Genomic DNA, 20,712 nt, shown 5'->3' with positions numbered 1-20,712 from the left:
CACAGCTGCTGCCCACCTCCTCCTTGATTCCCGGCAAAGTTTTCGGCGCGTCCCGCGGAGCGGGAGCGCTTACGTGCTCTTAAAGGGCTCCTGCCCTGATTGATGGCAGCACACAGCTGCTGCCCACCTCCTCCTTGATTCCCGGCAAAGTTATCGGCGCGTCAGTTCTTCAGGTGATAATATACTAATAGTTACTTTGCACTCATAAATTTTATTGTTGTATGTTCAACCACCTCATTTGAGGTGGGTAGGAGCAAGTCCACACCTTGGTGAGTTAATGCGCTGTAACATTTTATTTTATTAGTTCTGGTTAATAATATGTGTTTAAATTGTTTACCTTTATATCATACACTGAAATATGTTTAAGTAATAATCTTTATTACATTTCCTTATACTTTGTCACAGGGAGGTCACCACCCCGGTATGAAGATTGTCACCAAAGGGTGTAAATTTACTGATAGCTACTTTAGATGCAAAAATGCTATTGTAGGTGCTCAAACCCCATCTTTGAGGGGTTATAGACAGACAAGTCTACACCTAGGTGTAAGTCACTGGATACATGTACGTCTACATTTAGATGTCATTCTTCACTTGGCAAATGTGAATAGCAAAAAAAGTGGGCACTTACATTTAATTGTAGGCATAGTTCTAAATGGGTAAATACATATGTACTTTTATGTTTACGTTTGCAAATTGGGCCCAAGCAATACATGCAAGTCTTAGAACTATTACAGTAAAGTATTTACCAGATCACACACCTTTGGGCAAATGTGAGTGGAAAAAGTGGCACTTCTAAAGAAATACATCTGACTACTCTTTGCCATAGTAGCCTGCTTTACAAATGTGAATGTTTACACCAGTCATTTATAAAAATCTGACATTTTAGGGCTGTGTTCTTAATCAATTACATAAGTACTACTTTGGAAGTGCAAGCAATGCCCAAATAACCACAGTTTACAAGTGACATAGAACTTGCACTGACCTGAGTACCAATTCCAGTACCAGGGCTCACAAGTGGGGATCATTCTTACAACGCCCTTCCTTAACACCTTAACACCATTAGCCGGATATTGCATAGTTCAGAAATCACTAAACTGCAACATAAGCAACATAAGCACATGGGCAATCTCATACTGTGCATGATAAGCTATCCCATTGTCCTGACTGAAGCACATGGAACACTTCATTGGTTATGAATGGTCAACATGAGCACTCTAACTGCACTTTACTGATTTAAACTTTTCTGCATAACTTGTCAGTGTTTCTTGATCATGGTTTTGTCTGCCAGGTAACCTGGTTCATCCCACAGCTGATATTCTTTCTACAATGTCAAGGTAATATTTCAGTCTTCAAATAACCCTTTCCACATTAAGGGTCATATTTATGGCAAAGTCCAGCAGCGCAGTAAGTCACCTTGCTGCTCAGCACTGTGTGACAGGGAAAGGACAATAATGCACCACATTGAAAGGAATACAGCACATTCCTTCCTTTGTCCCTTTGCTGGCACCATTTTGGCTGCCTAGCACCAACATACGCACCCTTGCACCTAGGTGCAAAAATGTGTGCATTGTAAGGAGGGTTGTTTTTGTGCAGAAAAGGGTACTTTCCTGCACAAAAACAATCCCCCAAGGCATTTTCCTCTTTCTATGGGGGCTGCAGTAATGAGGAGAAAAAAAGATATTTCTCCAAGTTGTGACTCACATGGGAAGACATTGCATTTTGGTGCATTCCCAAGTCTACCAATTTTAGTAAATCTGAGAATGCATCAAACTCCAGGGGTGTTGAGTGGGAGTAATGCAATCCAGCAATTTGTCCAGCATTGTGTTACTCCAGATGTTTTAAGCCACTCGGGGCCACATATGGTGGTGTTGCTTAGCTTGATAAATCACATTTTGGGCTTGTGTCACACATGCACCACATTGCTTGCTGCAAGAGTGACGAATTTCCAGTCATAAACAGCACTTAAATACCTAAATGTATGCTGACGATTGCATTTCTACTGATTCCTATTTTCATTAAAGCCATGTATTTATTGCCATTCACATTTACCATTTTTTTATGTGAACATTTCTTGTCATTCACTATTTGATGTCACAAACATCCAAATTGCTAATTAATTCATAAAGATGAATTATAATATGATATATTCATTGATGCTGAGGTTACAAAATGGTATACAGTACCCTGATTCCATCTAAAACATTGCATCATATATCATATGTTGAGCAATGGATTGTTGAGGCAGTTAAGTGATAAGGCCAGGAAAATGTTGGGAAAACCTGCATCACTTCCTTACTTCGATCTAATTATTAAAACAGAACTAACGAAGAGTCTCATCAAAAATGCAACACAAAACAACCTCAACGCAAATGCCACATATGTTATTCAGATATTTAGTATTAATTATTTTATTTACCCTTTTTGTTTCACTCATTAAGAAAGCCATTATTTAAAGACATGCCTCCATGGAGTAATGGAAAGTATGACCTTATAACACAAAGCTTATGGGTCTAGCGATATTTCACTTGGATTTCTTTGTTTTTCACTCCACTGAAGTGAAAGTAGAGTGTGATTGGCTTTTTGGGTTGAAGAACAAAAGGGTGGTTCTGATCTACAGGTATTGGTGTTCCCCGAGTTTGATTTGGAAAACTTTTATCTTCACCTGGATATGATTTAAGATGATGAAAAGCTTAGTAGGGTTGGCAGATGAGACGTATCTATTTGGGACCAACAAATGTAAAGTGGTATGCTTCCTCTAGTTACATATATATGAGGCAGATTGTTTTGAGATTTAATCTGACCATTTGGGATCCATTGCCACTGTCCTAAATGTTTCTTACATGAAGAAATGGAAAAGGCTTTACCAGACGGGCATTCTTTAAATAGAAATGGAACATTATACACATAAAAAAAGATAGTACAAATACATCGTAGTGAATATAAAAAGGCAAAAATATTGTGCAGACTGCATATTTTTTATGTGTTGAAAAATGTTCAAATATTTACAAATTATACAAAAAGTAATTATTTTGCCAAAAAATCAATTTGAATTGAATGTTAAATTAAATGACCTTCCTCCACTAATTGAATCTTCCTGGATCCATGCCCCTTATTCAGCATTCTATTGTTCTTAAGGTAGGATTATGCACTACAAATACCAATACATACAAACATATACAGACTTGGTAACAAATCACCAATTTATTATATATTTGTTCAAATAAATGTTTACAAAATAATCAGTTTCAACTTTTTTTTTCAATGTGATCTCCAAATCTTCATATAAAATAAACTTTCTAACAATAATAAACTAGCTGCCTAAAACCCAAAACGAGAACAGCCTATTTCTATATTCCAAAATTAAACACACACAGATCAATAGAACCCTATGTTTTAGTCTATAATTTAAACATATTTGAATTACCATATAAAATAATAATTGAAGTTAATAATGTCATCAAACAAATAATAATTTACAAAATTAAAATATCTTTAAATAAAACATACGTTTGGCTCTTTGTTGCTGTAATTTTTGCAAGAATTCTTTAACAGTCAATACCTGAGGTTTTATAAGCAGTTTGGATGAAAAGGCTCTTGACTTGAATCCTTGCAAGTACCTTTGTAGCACTGAGGGGAGTATCACTGTTGGAAAACTCTGCATTTGTTATACTGGAATCCCGTCACTCTAAGTAGCATTGCAAAAACTGAATAATTACTGTACTAACAGTAGTTGACATATTCTTTCTGACGCTTAGATTGGGGATGGTAACTGGAGGTTAAGGCATAATTTATGTTTAACAAGTTACAGAAAACCTGTTCCTTATGATGGGATAGAGTAACCCATAGAGACACAAAATACCAGTCAATGAACAATTGCAGGGCTCTCATTTGTGAAACATTTTTAGAGAAAGTGTCCATAGTGATGGTCACTTAATGCCCTTCCAAAGTGGGTTGTCCTGTAAAAAAAGCTATTTGGCTATGGTATGCCTGTATGACTAAAGGATTTAAAATCCAAATGGTTTTGAATCAAAGGATTTTGCTTGGGCACAACTAGAAGGGTTAATTACATATTGTTAAACATCCCTTCACACCAAATGCCACCAAAACAAATTAAATAACTAAAATTTGGGTAGTCTTAATTCCCCTATTTCCAGCAGTGGTCACATCATGATACAGTTGCAATACTTCAATTTAAATATCTTTACTCAGAATATAAAAGGCTTGCTGCCTAAAGTAAATATATTTATAGTGAATCAAGTTTGTCTTGAGGATCTATAGGTCTTTTGAACCTATTTGCATGTGAGCCTTTCATACCATTCCCAAAAAGGTTTGAACAAATCTGATGATCTGATGAGATAGAAAGTGTTTGACTATGCAAGATCAGAACTTCTGAATATCATTGTTTAAAAGCCTCCGCTAAGAGATTATTAGATGCAGGAATGTTGGTTTTAAGAAATCACATTTGAAAAATATATCTGCCTTTCTAGCTGCAATTTCTGCATGACTTGTTGAGGAAACAATGTAGGTTTCGGTGGCCCAAATGAATCTCACTTGATTCCTATGTTCTAATTAAGAGATGCCTCCACTCAGAAAAGGACATCTTTGTAGCAAGAAATTCTCTCTCTCTCTCTTGCCAGTGAAGACTACTTGCATTCACAATTCTTTATTATGTGAGAGAAATATAATATATGGGGTGTTTACGCTGATTAGCATCCTGATGTATGAGAAACGCACCCACAGCTGTATCTGAGCCAACCTCCTCCTTTATAAATTCTGTTGAGGGATCAGTGTGACACAAAATAAGAACCTTCAGTGGAAGAATATTTATGTTTATAAAAGCTTTGTTCAGCTTGCTAATTCCAGCGGAAGGCTTGTTGCCTATTTTTGTTTTATTATGACTTGAGTGCTGTCACTAGTTACATGATCGAAATTCTCAATAAAATGACAATAACCATTCACAAAGAAAAATAAGCACTTCTCCACACAGGTCTAATTTTGTACAGATCTTTGCTTCTCTTATAGAATTTTGAAGAGCCTTGTTCCGTGATAACGGCAATATGTCTTTTACTAACTGTCATCTTATTTCAACAACAAAAATAAAATGATAACGACAGATACTGAGTCTTTTAGAATTAAAATATGGAACAAATGAAATAAGGTAATTCTATTGATTTTCCAGTTAATGTGGTCCTATGTTCCCTCTCTTTAGTCACTGTGCATGTCATATGCTTCACAGTCCAATAATGTAGAGGCATATAACACCACTTAATTTCCAATTTTTATGCAAACATGTCTAAGGAATAAGTGGGAGTCAGAAGTAGGAGTTATTCATGAGGAAATGGCTAAGGGAAGCTGGTGTTTAACCTTCCCTTCTTGTCTTATTAGAGACATGCTCTGGAATTTACCAAGGTTGTTTGAGTTCTTACAGGGCAAACTCAAACTTTATTACCCGACTCACCACAATAAAGGCATAACCGTGACTTACAACTTATTTTTTTTCTCCAATTAATCATTCCATGGTTCAGCCAATCTGCATGGGGTTTTCTTGAGAAGGAATGGCATTCTTAAGGACAGGTTCAGACATTCAAGATGCATATCATCTATGTAAACCACCTAAAGAAGAGACCACAGTCATCATTTTCTGAGCTCTAAGTTCTTGAATAGGATGTTCTACCAGTAGAAGCATATCAAGTAGTTCAGTTGTAGGACAATGGGTATGCAGAAACTTCTTATTAATTTCTCTCTTAAGGCCTATTTGAAATAATGCCATCTTGGTTTTTGTTCCCCATGTTGTCTCAGCTCCGAATTACTTGGGTGAAAATCACATTGTTGCTCTTCATCCAAGAATGTAATATCAGGTAATTGAGGCATTGCTTTAAAAGTTGTCAAAAAACAGAGTATGTTAATAGTTGTGTAGCTTAAGCTGATGCTGGGTAATGTAGAGTGCTTATTAAATAACCTACTTTCAACTGTCAGGGCAAAAAGCAAGATTTAGTAGGATCACCAGTAGTGTGGTGCATTTGCGATTTGTACATGTACAGGAATATCTAAAGTTCATGAGACAAGTACCTGCAAAAAAGTGGCATCCTCATTACACTTTTTGCAATTTCTGAGACTGTTGTACAGTGAGCTAAACTCTGAGATCAATCCATAACAACACGTTAAGAATGATCCCTCTAGAGACTGCGAGTCATTCATTCTGCAACCTTTCAAGGAAAGGGGACAATGGTCTCACCTTCTCCTTGTGTGTTGATGGCCAGAAGTAAGGATTACTCCTTGCTATCATTACGATGTTGTTAACACCTAACTTTGAATTTGTTTCACAGTAGTTGTTTCCAAAGGAAAGCCACAAAATCAAGCTGAAGATCTGAAGTGAAGTGAGGGCAGACATTGAGCTTCAATGATTACAGGGCAGGACAGGATTTGGACAGAACAATGAAGAATTTGCTAGAGAAAAGCCATAAGAAAGACAATAAAATGTGAGGGGAGTGGCAAGAAAGTGACCAAATACATTCTTTATTATAAATGAACCCCACCATCGCACATCTTTTTTGGTTTGTGGCAAGTATGGATGAGAGGATGTTACTACCACTGGATTCAGTTAATAATGATTTCCAAAGCCAAAAAGGGTCAAAGAGCCAGATTTTCAAAGCCATTTAGGCCCGTATTTATACTTTTTTTAGCGCCACATTTGCGCCGCTTTTTGACGCAAAACGGCGCAAACCTACAAAATACAATGGTATTTTGCAAGTTTGCGCCGTTTTTGCGTCAAAAAACAATGCAAATGCGGCGCAAAAAAAGTATAAATACGAGCCTTAGTTATTGAAAAGCCTGCAATTCACTAAACCACTAAATGGCTTTTACAAATGTACTAAACCCATTTGCGATTTAGTAAGTGGTTACCAAATTGTAAAATGAGTTTAGAAATGCATTATGAATTGCACATTAGGGCATTCCTTCCAAATTCCAATTTGCAATGCTATGTATAAATTGTTCCTGGCCGCAGTTTTCGTTCAAACTATTGATAGGTTACTGACTCCTCAAAAGAGGTGGTATCCCATTAACAAAGAGGCACCATTGCGAATGCAGCCATTTTTTGTGAATCAATTCTTAGTACATCTGGCCCTAAATACCCAGAAACAGCTGGCAGAACATGTGGGCTCCCAGGTGAGATACACCCTGCAGTATGACATTCCTGCTGCATCCATGCTCCCAAGCACAACAAGATTCAGTTACGTCGGCAATTACCTCCATCCTCTCACACAACCCCTTCATCAATATGGTGGCAGATTGTTCATTCATGACAATTTCACCCCATTCTTCATGGGTCTAATGAAGCAGGCGGTCATCCATCAACTTCCATTAGTTCATCCTTATCTATGCTTCCATGATGTATGCCTGTAAACTTTCCAAAGGACACCATGAGGTACAATAAATATTTTAACACTTCTTCACTCCATTTGGAGACGTGGCTTTGCAGGATTGTCCTACATAAGCCCCAAAAGTAAATAAATGAAGATTACTTTTTGTCTGGGGCACATGATGCTTTCAAAGCATAGTACCTAATGTCAGCATGTGTGTATAATAATGACTAAAGTGGGTCCGTACCAATATAAGTATGCGTATTGATGGTTAAGGTGGGGACTGGTATCCTACCCAGACCAGATTGTTTCTAACTTCATGAAGTTATGCCTATACATTTTACTTAAAGATATCCTTTAATCTTATCGCAATTTCTATGCACACCTAGGGATTCATGCTAAGTATGTATGCTTCTGTTCCTGCATGGGAATAAGGGATTGCTAATCTTGTCCTTTTTTCCATTCTCCCATATCGCTAAAATGTTTAATCTGACCACCCGGAATTTGGGAACTTGGAGAGGATGCTTCTAGATTCCCCCTCAAAACTAGCACCCCAGCACTTCTTCCTTTTTTATTTTTGTCTAAAATTATCTCTTGCCCGGATAAAGTAGAATCTAAAACATTAAGTCTAAGAGTTAGGAATGCTCTCTAGTGACACAACCTAATATGTACTACATACTATGAGTCCATCTTTCTAACCACAGTGTTTTTTTCATTCCGTTTTTCTAACCACAGTGTTTTTTTCATTCACCTCTCTTCTCTCTTTTTCTTATTTGTTCACATGTTGAGGGATTCACTCAATTTTTGATCAAAGCTATGTCACCCACTAAACTATTTGTCATCTACTTTGAGAAAGCCCCAGGATTTCAGCTGTGTAAGGGGCAAAACATGTGCTTGCTGTATCTTTAAGGAAACATTTGCACGGACGCATAATTGGATTAATTGTTTGATGTTAACTTGGAAGAATCAAAGAATAACTCTACAATTCTTACTTTTGGGTGGATTCACGTATTTGTTTGTGCAAGATAAGGAGCCCGAGGTATAGGAGGTCCAAACCTTAACTAGTGATCCACCCACTTTTCACAAACACGGGTATCACCAACAGGTGGATAGTGTTGGACATAGGAATGTCTCAGTCTAACCCCATTATACAGTCATTCATGTATGCACATTGGTTATTTTCAGGTGGAGAAAAAGCTGTATTCAATTGGGGAAGAAGTTGAAATTGTCTGTCATGCTGGATATGAGCTGGTGGGTTATCAGTTTTTCAGATGCCTACCTGACGGAAGTTGGTATCAGCAAAATGTTGAGTGCAAAGGTGAGAGAATCATTGTTTTTAAAGTAAGAAAACATCTCCAAATGCATGATGTCAGCTAACACAGGGACCAGTGTGTATAATGACCACTGAACAAAAAATAAGCCTTTGCCTTACAGAAGAATAAGAAGTTAAAAGCATTTTAAAGGAAATTTGAAGGCACATTAACAGCCTAAGGGCATAGATAACAAAATGTATGTCACATATTTATGGAGGACACTTGGGGAGTTTACCCTAACTTGCCTAATTAATGAGTGACTTAAGATGGGATAGTAAAGTTCCTGACCTTATTCCTGCAAATATGTATTTCTTTAATCAGTATTGGTCTTACAAACAGATTCATGAAAAAGTCAATACAAATACTTCAGCATCGCCTCTACTGAGTCATGTTAGCAGGTCAACATTCAGACAGGTTGCGACATGTCCCACCTTAGAGATATTTGGGGCCTATTCACAAAGGTAAATTTACATGTGAGCAAATCTACACATGTAAATGTATACTTATACTTTGTAGTAAATTTACTACTTTCGAATATTCACCATTTCTGAGTGTAAATTTACTACAAAGTTTTGACCTATGTGTCTCCACCTCTTGAAACAAGTGCCAGATTTACACATGTAAAGTTGCTACAACCAAAAAGGAGTAGATCCAGCACCACACATGGCTAACAACTAGTACTGCAGTACTCTCCCATAGAACTTAATGTAGGCAGGGACTTACAATATAACCTCTTAACAAACAATGTTATATAGGTAAGGTTAAATGGGCATTAAAAAGGTAAGTAGCAGAGCAAACTAGGCCACCCAGCATTTCCCCAATGGACTAGAGATCCTAGAGGCCAGTTTTGAAAGCCCATGGCTGCTTCTCTTGTCTCTGTCACTTTCCCTAGTTCCCCAAGGATAATTGCAGCAAGCACAGAGAGGCTTTAAGAGACAAAAAGATAGGAAGGGAGAGGAAGGCAGAGAGAAAGTGGTAAGAGTGGAAGAAGAGAGAGGAGAGAAGAATGGAGGGGCAGAAAGAGAGATATTGCGGGAGGAGCTGAAGGAAGCGGGGCTAGTTTGAGCGTTCATTTCTGCCAGGGCTACTTTTGGGTCCCCAGTAAGACCCGGTCGTTCGTGTCACTTTACTTAGTAAAAATTCTGTTTTTGAACGATCTGTGACATGTTAAAACCATAAAGATAGTTTGACACGCATAACTATAGATTAATGAGGCTGTTGTCAACAGGGGTATTTTTGAATAGCCAGTCACACTTTTCACGTTTGTTCAGTCAGCAAAACTAGTTTTTATTCCACAATATTGAAGTAATTCCGATAGTTTATCAGTTATTAGAAAAGCAAATACTGCATTGTACAAGACAGAATGTCTATGCAGATGTGCCCACATATATTTACACGTGTTGGGCTCCCATCAGACTTGCATTTTTAGGCCACTTTTCAGCAGGTTATTCGTTGAAAGATAGCTGACTGGGGGAGAAAAGATAAACATTTCTGATGTGGGAAGTTCATTGAGGTATTGGTGGTTTGGTGAGGCACATCATAATGCCCCAGCATGTGTACGTGACTTGCACTTTTATAGAGTATCTACATAGGTTTAGGGTTATTCAGTGGAGCATTTCAAATTTCATATAGAATGTTATAGATCTGTTTTTTGGGCACTTCAATACAAGGAACAAACATAGCAGAACTTATCTTCTCTAAAATAATAGTGTTTTTAGGGAGATAAGTTAGTTTTAAGTATCCTATCAGAAGTGAACTGGCCCTTTATGATTCAAGCCCGGGAACACCTCTTCACAAAGCAACCATCTGTTAAAAAAAGGCCCATTTCATGGAACAGCTGATGTGGTATACAGGGTGACCAGTGCTAAATTTGTAAAAGAATAAGTGCCAGAGCCCAAAGCTGTGCTCAGAAGCCTGCAGCTGACTATATTAAATGTCAGTGCGCCAATTACCAAGGCTGCACAGTCTACAATCCACCTTGTGCCTCTCTAATTCTCTACCTGCCCCTTTATCTCACTGTTGCAGGTTCCTGCTTTCTCCCTTTGTCACCTTTCTGTCCTTCTCTTTATCCTCCTTTCCCCTCTGTGTTTTTCCCTTTCATGCTGTTGGGAAACATCTGATGAGTTCTAATAAATGCCAGTCCCCAAAAATGAGTGCTGGTGGCCCTCACCGGCAACCATTTGCTCACATTAAGCACTGAGTGTGACTTAGGCAAAACCACTTTCTGTGCTGTAAGTCAGAGAAGAGAACAAAGACAACATGCATATTTTACCATCTTTAGCTAGCAGTTCTTGCATAGCTTACACACTGCCGATGATGAAGTAGGTGTTTCAGAAAACCCAGAAAGAGGAGTCAATTCAACAGATTGACAAAATTCAGGGACTTTATGAGGTATTTCCTTTGTGGAGGAATCTGATACAATGGATTAGGTTAGAAAAGTATTTTTAGTGTATCTAACATCTGTGTTTCCTTTGATAGTCCGTTCCCCTTTAGGAATCCAATATTTTTATCTCTCAGGCCAGCCAGGAGAAAAGACCCATAGTAATATCAATTAATCATGTTTACATTCAGCTAATTAAAACCATATAATCATGTACTTAAATTTATGATGTGAGGCAGAAATTTGCAAATCAGTAAAAAAAAGAAATTGCGGCAAAATGGGCAGCTAGACTAATACAGTTCGTACCATTTCAAGTGATGGTAAATTGTGAGTCATAACAACGCATTGTGCATTGATGATTGGAAGGGGTTGCACAGGGCAAGCAATGCAGAGTTTCATAGGGCTGTCCATTTTCCTGAGAGATCATTCAGATTGTGAGGGAAAGTGCTTTGCCCAGTTTTATTACAATTCCAACACAATACAACCTATACATGCTGAAAACACACATTGACATTGTTAGAAATGGGGTCTTTGGTTGACAGTCAGATTACCCCCTGTTCAAGCAAGGACCCCCACTCTAGTCAGGGTAAAAGAGAATCACCCTCAGCTAACCCCTGCTTACCCCCTTGGTAGCTTGGCAAAGCAGTAGGCTTAACCTCAGAGTGCTAGGTGTAAAGTATTTGTACCAACACACACAGTAACTTAATGAAAACACTACAAAATGACACAACACCAGTTTAGAAAAATAGGAAATATTTATCTAAACAAAACAAGACCAAAACGACAAAAATCCAACATACACAAGTCAAGTTATGAATTTTTAAAGATTAAACTCAAAAATAGCGTTTAGAAACAAAAATGCTTCGATGAGATGTTAACACGGCGTCGTGACGGAGTCGTTCCCAACAAGCCGACACCAGCGGCGGCGAACACGGAGTCGTGTAGACCCCCAAGTACAGTACCTTTGGTGAAGAGTGAACACAAGCCGATGCGCGAAGTCGGGGATCGCGGCGTCTGTGCGAAACGTTGAATCCACGCGCTTCGAGCGGCGTCGGTCACGACGTGGTGCGGCGACTTCCACGGAGTCGCGGACTTCAGCGGGACTGCAGCGGCATCGGGCCTGCGAAGAGCATCACGTTCCAGCAAAGGTCACGGCGTCGGGTGCAGGCGGCGTTACCGGATTCAGCAGCGGCGTCGGTCCGGAGTCGAACGAAGTTGATTTTCTTGGATTTCCACCAGCTTTCCTTTCAAGGGCCCAGGGACTGGATAGGGCACCACATGTCAGAGCAGGAGTCTCTCCAGAGACTCCAGGTGCTGACAGAGAGAAGTCTTTGCTGTCCCTGAGACTTCAAACAACAGGAGGCAAGCTCTAAATCAAGCCCTTGTAGATTTCTTCACAAGATGGAAGGCACACAAAGTCCAGTCTTTGCCCTCTTACTCTGGCAGAAGCAGCACTGCAGGAAAGCTCCACAAAGCACAGTCACAGGCAGGGAAGCACTTCTTCTTCAGCTATCAGCTCTTCTCCAGGCAGAGGTTCCTCTTGGTTCCAGAAGTGTTTCTGAAGTCTGTAGATTTGGGTGCCCTTCTTATACCCATTTTAGTCTTTGAATTCACCTTTCTTCAAAGGGGACTCACACCTACTTGTGAAATCCTGCCTTGCCCAGGCAAGGCATCAGACAAACAGCAGGGGGTTGGAGCCGGCATTGTCAGAGGCAGGCACAGTCCTTTCAGATGAGAGTGACCACTCCACCCCTCCCTCCTAGCAGAGATGGCTAATCAGGAAATGCAGATTACACCCCAGCCCCCTTTGTGTCCCTGTCTAGTGTGAGGTGAAAAACAACCCAACTGTCAAACTGACCCAGACAGGGAATCCACAAACAAGGCCGAGTCACAAAATGGTTTAAGCAAGAAAATGCTCACTTTCTAAAAGTGGCATTTTCAAACGCACAAACTCAAAATCAACTTTACTAAAACATGTATTTTTAAATTGTGAGTTCAGGGACCCCAAACTCCACATGTCCATCTACTCTCTAGGGGAATCTACACTTTAATCATATTTAAAGGTAGCCCCCATGTTATCCTATGAGAGAGACAGGCCTTGCAACAGTGAAAAACGAAATTGGCAGTATTTCACTGTCAGGACATATAAACCACATTACTATATGTCCTACCTTATCCATACACTGCACCTTGCCCTTGGGGCTACCTAGGGCCTACCTTAGGGGTGCCTTACATGTAAGAAAAGGGAAGGTTTAGGCCTGGCAAGTGGGTACACTTGCCAAGTCGAATTTACAGTGTAAAAATACACTTACAGACACTGCAGTGGCAGGTCTGAGACATGATTACAGGGTTACTTGTGTGGGTGGCACAACCAGTGCTGCAGGCCCACTAGTAACATTTGATTTACAGGCCCTGGGCACCTCTAGTGCACTTTACTAGGGACTTAACAGTAAAACAAATATGCCAATCATGGAGAACCAATTACGTACACATTTTAAACAGGAGCACTTGCACTTTAGCACTGGTTAGCAGTGGTAAAGTGCCCAGAGTAACAAAAACAGTAAAATCAGAGTCCAGCACACATCAACAACCTGGGGAACAGAGGCAAAAAGTTAAGGGAGACCACGCCAAGGATGAAAAGTCTAACATACATACATCCATGTGCAACTACACAGCCATCTACACAAACAAACTCACACAAGCACAAGTGCACACAGAATGACAATGTCCACCACACAACAACAACACTTACCTGAATGTATCACATGGCATCACAACATACAGAACAACATTGATCTTACATGCAAGTGACACACATTCGGACACAACCACACCACCCACTCCAGCACCCTCCACCTCAACCAGTGAATCCACACACAAACACACACACACACACTGCCCCACAGACACAAAAGATGGGAGAAACCTACCAGTACAGATCCCCTTGCAAGGCGCACTTATGGACAAAGTTAACAAGTGTGACTGTACCGTCATGGTTATCCCAGCATTCATTTGGCAATGAATACTGATACAACGACATGTGTATATGTATGCGATAGACATGTTGTGCCAGTATATCTCCAGCCATGTGTGACACAACTGTCTCCGCGACATATGCATGTCACAGTAGTTAAAAAAATTACTGTGACATGTATTTACCTGCAGTGGTCCGCACCTCCTGTGTAGTGTCCACCCAACATACCCTGGGAACGTGGCGTCCCTAACTTTGAGTCCGGCGATGGGGTGGGGGTTGTGTTTTCTCTATGGGTCAGTGGCAGCAGCACTGGAAGGTATTGTTCAGTCATGTCCATTGGAAAACAGAAGCGAAATCAAGAAAAAAGGTGCTTTTACCCCTTTTCACTCTCCATCCACCAATTCAGAAGTGACAGTCAGACTGCCACCTTTTGTTGGTGGTAAGGCACATCCAAATCTGCATGACAGTAAAGGTGGCTGGGGTCCCACTGGCATCCACTTTTCCCTCTCCAACCATTGACTTGGGTGGTGTTTCTTGGCAGAGACAGCGGTTCGAATGCGGGCTTTCAGCTATGGGACCACCAACATCTAAATACGGCAGGCGCACCATCACGGCGGCAGACACGTCTTCAGTCGAAAACTCATCTGCAGGACCATTACCGCCAACATCTAAATCAGGCCCTTAGTTTGTAGTAGTCCTAATAGCATTCTGCTAAATAGTTTTGTGACTGAAGTTGCTTGTAGCTGTTAATGATAGTCCAGGAATGTCTTCTACTTCTAAGTGCTAATTATAAGCAGACTTTATGAGGCTGTTTAGATAAACATAATTCCCTATATCTTCCAAATGCTTTTACAACTAATATGGATGTGCTATTTATAGATGAGTAGAATCTGGCCAATTGACCTGTGAACATAGTAGTGCAATTTAAAGAGTAAGTATCACCCATGCCTGTAGTTTAAGCTACACATGAGCAACATTAACCCATTTAAAATTACTAAAAAACATCAGGTATATCTGGCCAAGGTGAGGGTTGCAAATGATGATCTGCACTCATGAAAGAGGAAATTCAAAAAACTGGATGATTTTCAAAACTCAATCACCACATTTTCTTCTGTTTTGTCAGATAGAGGCTCATCTTTCTATTTAGCATTTTTAATTGAAAAATGTGAGGAAAGAATTGTGATTTGTATATTTGTTCATCATATTCATTACTATACCATAGTAAAATGATTGTGACCAGTAATATATTATCTCATAGAGACCTCATTAGCCACTGTTTTTCTATACTAAATTTTGCCAAAACCTCAAGAACTTACTACATGAGTCTGTCCTTAATACATAACGTTTGTCTTATCCTTCATTCTAAGCATTTTTAATCTCCCCTGGTCAACTGTGGGTATTAATTTTGTTTACTTGTTCTGCAAAATTATAGACCTAGTTATCAATGTGTCAAAAACTAATTGTTTCTTATGACAAATGCTAAATCCAGCATCTGAAAAATAGCCCTGTGATATTAATGGTACATTATCCAGAAACTCAATGTTAACTATATTCTGGCAATAGATCCATGTGGAAGTCAAATATTCCATCAACATTGGGCATTCCCAAATCATGTGTGACCATTTACCTTCGACTTCCATTGAGCATCTGAAAAACTTCTCAGGTACTTGGGGATCAATTTTATTCAATAATCTGGGTAACTTATACAGCAACCATTTGGTTTAAAATTGCATATGCCATAGATTTGCTCCTTTCAAAAAAATCCTTTGAGAAAATAGATTGTGTTATCTTTCTCCAGGATTCCTCTGTAAAGAGTAATTTCTCAATCGATTGCCATTTCTGATTGATTCTGGTAATAGAATCTATTTTGTTACATTCTGAAAGTCAAATTTTTGAGTATTTTCCCAATGTACATATACTCATCTCTATCAGATCCTCCACTAGATCTAATCTCGTCCATATATCTTTGGGACCTAAGCCTTTAGAAAATGTATATTTTACAGAAAGGAACATTGGATAGATATTTTCAAAAATCTAAAACCTGGCTCAACATCAGCACACTTTTTCCATGTTTCGTAGTTTAAAAAATCTCTAATATATCTGTATCAATTAACTCCCCATCTATGCACTGTCCTTTTATCCAAAAGTGTCTGATGCCCTTTTGAAATATCTTCCAATCTAGAGGATCCTTTAAGAACTGGGATAGCATAATATCTAACCATCTGCTCTACTTTCTTTAACATCCACTTATATAAAACTTTTTTCGATGACTTGGTCAGGTGTAGGAAGTTATGGATTTTATGCTCTTTCAGTATTAGTTCTAAAAAAATAGCCCCTCAACTCCAAGGGTATTAGAAAACTGATAGAATGAGTGTGGAACATACAAAATATTATTTTTTCACAGTAGACAAAGCAAGGCATCTATCCTTACCTGATTTATATAATACTGAATTATATAATATACTTAGTGCCGATATAGTTACTTTATTTGCCCAGATGAAGCTGAAAAAAGACCCTCGATTTCTTTAATAGTTTCATCTGTAAAGCATAGGGCAATGCACCATATACAAGATTTATTAGCGACAACTAGACATACAAATCAATGCCATTTTTCCCACTGCAGATAATGGCAGGAAAAAAGGTAATCTACATCTACCATTGTGAATATATACCAAGGTTTCTCTTAGGTCTTTGGTTTACAAGAGGCTGAAGTTCTAAACGTTAAGGGCCTGTAGTGCAATACATAGTAAACGTTCTGATTTCAACCTGTTGAACTTATACCACCCCACTAAATGAAATGGATGGAAAAAACTAAACATCCTTTATTGAATTTCCAGACCTGGTTTAATAAAAAATTCCACATTATCTGCATACAGCTTACCTTTGGTAGGTGTTTCAATAGTCCTATCGTCTCTTACCTCTATTGTTCTAACTCTAAGTGGTTCAATGAAAATGGCAAATAAGAAAGGGAAAAGTGGGCAGCTCTGTCTTGTCCCCCGATAAACCTTGCATACACTGATATCAATTGAATTCACAATTAATCATGCTCATGTTCATTGATATATCTTTAATATAGAGTTTGTGAATTTTGTAGGGAAATCTAAATTCATCTAAGATTCATAAAAGTAAAAGGCCTGAACACTGACCTGTCTTCTCCCATAAAATCCCAAAACTTGGTATTAGAAGACAATTGTCTGCTAGCTATAAAACCACACTGATCTTTAATGATAATTGATTAATCGTCCCACCACTTTGTTCATTCTGTTTGCAAACTATTTCATTATTATTTTATAATCAGTGTTTAGGAGGCTGATTGGTGTACATGAATTTAGATTTTCAGGATTATTCTCTTTTTTAAGAAAACATACCACTTAACCTTCATTAAACAAAGATGGGATATTTCCTTCTTCCAATATGTAATTGGCAAGTTTCAAAATTTAATGATTTAAAATATGTGAAAACTGTTTAAAAATGTTGATAGGAATACCATCTTCCCCTCACACTTTCCCACTTGCTAATGACCTTACCACTCAATCTACGTCTTGTAGAGTAAGAGATGTTTGTGGGCTTGACGATATCTCTAGTCTAATTAGGAGGGGGAACATTACATATAAACTCTTCTTCTGCGAACCTGCCAGGCTAAAGTTCTGCTGGCATATCCACTTCCCTCATAAACTTTTTGCAGGTAGGCATTATTAGAGAGGTAGAGCTGCTCATAAAAGTAATCCTGCATCTGCTGTTTTTGCATTTTCATGTGCCTGTTTATTGATGTGCTTTTTACTATTCAAAAATCTTTAAGTGAAGGAATGTGCTAGATCCTGTCTTTTCTCTGTGTAGCCCCTTCTCACTACTATATTTCTCAAAGTTATGTGGGGGAATATGGCTGCTTTAAAGGTGTCCCATGCCATGTCAGGCTCGTAGTTCCTTAATTAAACTCAATATTGCAAACTATTTCTTTTCGATTTCTGATGCTCAAAGCTCAGCTTTTAATTTGACTTTATTATCCCACCAACATGCATCTCAATTAACAAATGGTCTGATAAGCCATTTACTATGTGACAATACTTATGAAGACTAAGGTTGCAAGATAATAAAAAATAGTCCAGCCATGCAGCATAATTATATATCTCTCTGATATGCAAGTAAGGTCTCACTGGGTTGGATGTTAATCTCTCCATAGATCAATTAAATTCAAAACTTTCACAAACTCTGCTTGTATCTTAGCCATTCTGGGCTTATTCTCCCTCCGAGTAGGTGTTGAGGATTCTAAACCAGTTTACTGGAGTAAGTTAAAATCACCCCTTAGAATCAGTTTACTGGAACAACCACCCATCATTGATTGAAGAAATTCTCTATGGGGTACTGGATTGTCTGTAATAGATGGTGTTTATTGTTGCTATTGTGATTTTTCTCGCCCTCTATTTGTCCATTGACTCATACTCATCTGCTCTCTTTATCCATCTGAAAAGTGCCAATGTTGTATTTAAAATATTTATTATTATATATTGCCACACCCGTATGTGCCACCTTTGCACTAGAAGCACATTCAAACCCTGCTCGGCTTTTGAATTTTACAAAATTTGGCTGTAATCCTTTTTAAATCAACTTTGGGCCTAATTATGAGTTTGTTGGTCCCAACATAGAACCCCTAAACTTGTGGGGAAGACGCCTCTGACATGGGAGTGCCATCTGCCCGAGTATATTACAATATTTCCGCAAGGCTGACCAGTGAGAACATTGTAATAGGTGTTCCTATTGGGCTGACAGGTGGAAACAGTGCTACAATATTGGCCTTGGCTCTCTTAAAGGAGCTGAGGCCAATCTCGTAGCACTCCAGCACCCTCAGCGCATTCTGAGGGTGCTGGGCAGGGGGGCCCCAGCACATCCTTACTGCCAGCCTTTCCATTGTAGGGTGAGGGACAAGAAAGGGCTGGCGGTAAGGTTAATTGTAATCAATCAGGCGGCACTGAGTTCAGCATCGCCCAGCCTGAGTACAACTCGGACCACGTCACCCCATCGGGAACAATGGTCCTGGGGGGAACAAAAGTCTCCTGACAGGTCCTCCAACTAGGGTGATAATGTGGTGGTCACAGTTGTGATGGTCTGACCATCACTGTGAGGCTGGCGGTCCTAGGAACGCCAGCCTCGTAATGAGGCACTATATCTGGGAAGTGACCTTTTGTCCAATCTTCAATAGCCTTGGCTTTCCGTTTGTTGCCCAGACCAATAACATTGAATGAAATAACTTTCATTTTTTAAGTTTCTATCACCATCTCTCATTGTCTCTTTTGTGACTTTCAGCATCACACCACCATGATCTCTTTGGCCAAAACCACTTAGCCTTTGAAAGTAATGTTGAATTCTTAAATATCTAGCTATCCTGAATACACAAATTAAATAGCAAGTCTATAAAGCGACTACAGAGCATAACATTCCTTAAAGTGCTGATAGCGAACATATACAGAAGTAATAAACTACATAAAATAATATAGTAGTGTATAATATTAACCTAAAGTGCTAAAAGCTAAAGTGTGATGTTCTTTTCACATCTGAAAACCATCTAAAAACCAGCATATCTGAATGTATAGTGATTTGTGAGATACTTGGGGCCATATTTATACTTTTTGACGCAAAGCTGCGCCGGTGCAGTTTTGCGTAAAAATTTTTACTGCCGGCTAACGCCATTTCGATGCGCCGTGCGGGCGTCAAATTTATACTTTGACGCACGGCGGCGCAACCAACAGGTGGGAGTCATTTTTTTTTACGCACATCGCGGCGTCAAGTCGTAAAGAAAAACGACGTTAACGCGACGTAAATGACTGTGGGTCGATTTACGACAGCGCAACCCGGAAAGCGCCGTTTTGTTTGACGCAATAGCGTCAAAAATACCCGCGAACACTGCCCTTTCAGCAGAGGAGAGCCAAAATGGATCCCAGATGCCACTACAGACCCCAGGAAGATGACAGCAGACCAGGAAATCCTGGTAAAAGAGGTGATGGAACACCAGCACCAACTGTTCATCACCTCTACGTTGCCAATCAGCAGGAGAGAGGCCATATGGCAACAAATTGTTGACAAGATCAACAGTGTGGCTGAAGTACGCAGAACAGTCACCGAGTGTAAGAAACGCTGGCATGACTGCAAACGTAGGACAAAGGAAAAAATGGCCAGGAACAGGAAGGCAGCACTGCAGACTGGAGGGGGGAGTCCAGCACACCAGGAGGCCCTTGACCACATGGAGGAGATGGTCGCAGCCGTCATCCCTGAGGAGATCGTCACAGGGATTCAAGGACAGGATGGCGCAGACTACCACGAGACAACGCACATGCAGGGTAAGTCGCATGGGGAATTATAATGCAATAATGTTGACTGTAAGCAGGGGGGGAAATACCACAACACATTGCATGTAAGTCAGCATATACATGGAGTGGCATGGGGAAAGGGGCACGGCAGGGGGGCATGCCCTGCACATACAGAAGCTGGGGCACGACATTACACAACACCAACAACAGTCCCATGGGGGCATCCTGTCATGACAACAATGGAGCTAAGGGAAAGCCTCGACAGGTGGGAAGGCCACTACCTCAAACTTACATCCTGGCACTCGTCAGCCAAAATATCTCCTACATCAACTAGGTCCCTATCAGTAATCCAGTAGCCAAAACAACAACTGCAATGTAACTG

General features: G+C 39.6%; 1 protein-coding gene across 1 annotated transcript in view; it reads left to right on the top strand.

Moving 5' to 3' along the window:
- Positions 1-20,712, top strand: part of LOC138283501 (complement component C6-like) — a 662,914-nt gene that overhangs the window by 545,582 nt on the left and 96,620 nt on the right. Inside the window, exon 14 of the mRNA XM_069221442.1 lies at positions 8,547-8,679. Within this exon, the coding sequence (XP_069077543.1) occupies positions 8,547-8,679 (133 nt within the window). The remainder of the gene's footprint in view (positions 1-8,546; positions 8,680-20,712) is intronic.

Source organism: Pleurodeles waltl, chromosome 1_1, assembly GCF_031143425.1.
Source record: "Pleurodeles waltl isolate 20211129_DDA chromosome 1_1, aPleWal1.hap1.20221129, whole genome shotgun sequence".
NCBI classification, from domain to species: Eukaryota; Metazoa; Chordata; class Amphibia; order Caudata; family Salamandridae; genus Pleurodeles; species Pleurodeles waltl.
Note: the sequence above shows the minus strand (reverse complement) of the source record. Positions and strands in the feature narration are given on the sequence as shown.